At 36.8% G+C, this 2,795-nt stretch overlaps 1 protein-coding gene across 1 annotated transcript in view; it reads left to right on the forward strand.

Moving 5' to 3' along the window:
* The window catches only part of LOC109543095 (fasciclin-2), a gene marked incomplete in the record, with an annotated part of 136,621 nt that overhangs the window by 110,301 nt on the left and 23,525 nt on the right, over positions 1 to 2,795 (forward strand). The window contains 2 exon segments of the mRNA XM_048660578.1: positions 502 to 804; positions 862 to 1,219. Of these exon segments, the coding sequence (XP_048516535.1) occupies positions 502 to 804; positions 862 to 1,219 (661 nt within the window).

Raw genomic sequence — 2,795 nt, forward strand, 5'->3', positions numbered from 1 at the left:
CAGGATACCCTCTAGGTGATAGTTCTTGATTACTTTTTGATAAATAATTCGTTCTTATTGCGAAATAGGAGCACTATTTATCAACCTGTAATAAAACACGTGAGGAAATTCTGTTTTTAAAGACAAAAAAAATTTTGAGGCGAAATACCCAACAATATAGAACTTATCTACAATTCTAGTTTTATGAGACGGTTCCAAAAAAACCGGTTAAATCGGCTAGCTGTAACTACGGTTCCAGGTTACACGTTTGGAACCCTGTTATTTTAGCGGTTACGTTAAATGCCGACCATCCCTAGTTCGGGGGCAGTTTTGACGACTTTAACGCCGGATTTTGTGCAAGAAGCACGTAGACTAATGCAGCTTGTGGGGGTCTGAATTCAAAGTTTCTGGTAGATTTCCGTTAAACAAATTGAAAAGCTGGCGGTTTGCAGCCATGTAAAACGACCGCTGCAAACCACAAGATTTCCCAAAATGCAGTTATTCAAGGAATTATTGTTGCAGGCGAACTAATTATGAACCGGGTGGAATTCGGCGATGATGGGATGTACAAGTGTGTGGCAGAGAACAGTGCAGGCCGAGTGGAGACCGAAGTTCGGATTAACGTTTTAGTGAAACCGCAAATTTACGAATTACTGAACGTCACTGAGCCCGTAACAAACGAAACGCGAATTACATGCAAAACCAAAGGGCGGCCGCCTCCGCGCGTTACTTTTCGCAAGCTCAGCAATCGAGATCCGTTTTCGGTTGGCCAGCAGCCAGAGGATGAACGGATCACTTTGACCCAAGAATCTGCTATCGATAGAGGTGAGTTTTAATTGAGGGCCTTGGCTTAAAAGTGAAAATATCGAATTTTTCTTGCAGGCGAAGCCTCTGGAACTCTTCACATCAAAAATCTGAGTCGGAGCGACGATGGTCTCTATCAGTGTATAGCCGAAAACAAGCCGGGAGCCGCATATCGAAACGGGCACATTACTGTGTGGTTTAAGCCCACATTTAATCGAACGAGAGATTTGCCGCCGGTTTGGAGTTGGGATGGCAGGCCGGGAAATTTGTCTTGTTTGCCCGAAGCCATTCCGAATGCTACAATCGTGTGGCGATGGAATCAAGTCGAAATATCCGAGGAAAACTTCAGCAACGGCCGAGTTTCACGGAACAACTTTCAAGTGCAGGGTCGCAGCCCGCAGAGTTTTCTCATTGTGAAACCGTACAACGAACAACGGTAAGTTGCATAGGAGAACTCCGTCCAGTGTAGGCTTTCTGAGGATGCAAGCCGCTTGTGCTTGCGAAACGTTTGGAAGGAATCATGTTTCATTGCAACCTAAAAAAGGTACAAGTTCTATTGTTAATCTGCTTGAAAACATTATGCGGCAGGAAGAAACTGGTTTCCACGACGCTCATTGGGGTATTCACGATATAAAACTGATCGAAAATGCGCGAGTTTTTCATAGTAGTCATAAAGGACAAGTCGACGTTATTTAATTTTTTCAATTTTATATAAGAGCGTCCAAAAATCATGTAAAAAGCAAAAAAGAAAGTATGACTCGAACAGAGAGTTTTAGTTAATTATTTTCCTGAATTCAGCAAAGTTTCTATTAGAGGTGTGATAAGCGGTTATTTTTCTGTAACAGTTATAAGGTTGCAACGTTCCAGTTTCACCTCGGTAATAGGTTACCAAATGCAGTTCCAAAAGGAACATGTTACTTTTAAAAATTTTCAGACTTATTACAGAATATCAGAAAACTAAATTCCTACAGCCTAAAAATGCTGAATTATATCATCGCAGCAACTAAACAAACTTTTTTTATAAACTTCTTTTTGGGTATTTCGCCTCAAAAATTTTTGCTTTTAAAAAAGACAGAATTTCCTCACGTCTTTTTGTTACAGATTGATAAATAGTGCTCCTATTTCGCAATAAGAACGAATTATTTATCAAAAAGTATATCAAAAGGGTATCCTGCGACACACTTAGGCTCAAGGTGTAAGAGAAAATTCCAATTAGTAAAGAAATTAATTTGAAAAATTACCTTGACGTTTCGATAGCTATTTTCTGCTATCGTTGTCAAGAGAACCTAAATGAACCTAAAAAAGAGTATGTTAATAAATTGGGTAACAATAGTAGGATAATACAGTATATGAAAATTCGCTCTGATAATTCGTCTGTGCAAATTGTCAGTTATGTGACTTTCACTTAATCTCATTGTTTAAATTAATAAAAATAATGTTAATTAATAATTTTGGTATAAATTTAATTTGGGTGTATGTTTCTCTGGTCTACTTCAGATTTTAGTAACCATGTGTGACTTAAATTAAATGAACATGAAGCAACACAATTATTTTGATTTAGTAAAATTAGTGCGCTTTCTTTAATTTTACGTTTTTTTGTGGATTGTTCTTTTGTTAAAATTGTGGAATTATTCCATTGCATTTTATGGCAATTATCAAATGCATGTTGACAAGTGTGTGATTTATGATATTCTCTGTTTTTTATGTATGATTGATGTTCTTTGAGTCTTTTGTGTAATGGTCTTGAGGTTTCTCTTATGTAACATTTAGGGCATTCGCAAGGAATTTTATAAATTAAATTTTTTGTATTTTCAATTATATCATGAGGTTTTGTTACTGAAATTTCGCTTCTAGTTGCATTTTTAGTTTTGAAGATCGTCCTAATATTAAATTTTTTACCTACTCGTTTAATTTGATCTGAAAGTCCTGGAATAAATGGAATGAAAAGGTTCGTAATAGGTTTGTTTTGATTTTGTTTTGTTCGTGGGAATTCAATTTCGTTAAAACATTTT

The sequence above is a fragment of the Dendroctonus ponderosae genome, unplaced genomic scaffold (assembly GCF_020466585.1).
Source record: "Dendroctonus ponderosae isolate FM_Combo_2020 unplaced genomic scaffold, Dpon_F_20191213v2 Dpon_F_20191213_1, whole genome shotgun sequence".
NCBI lineage: Eukaryota > Metazoa > Arthropoda > Insecta > Coleoptera > Curculionidae > Dendroctonus > Dendroctonus ponderosae.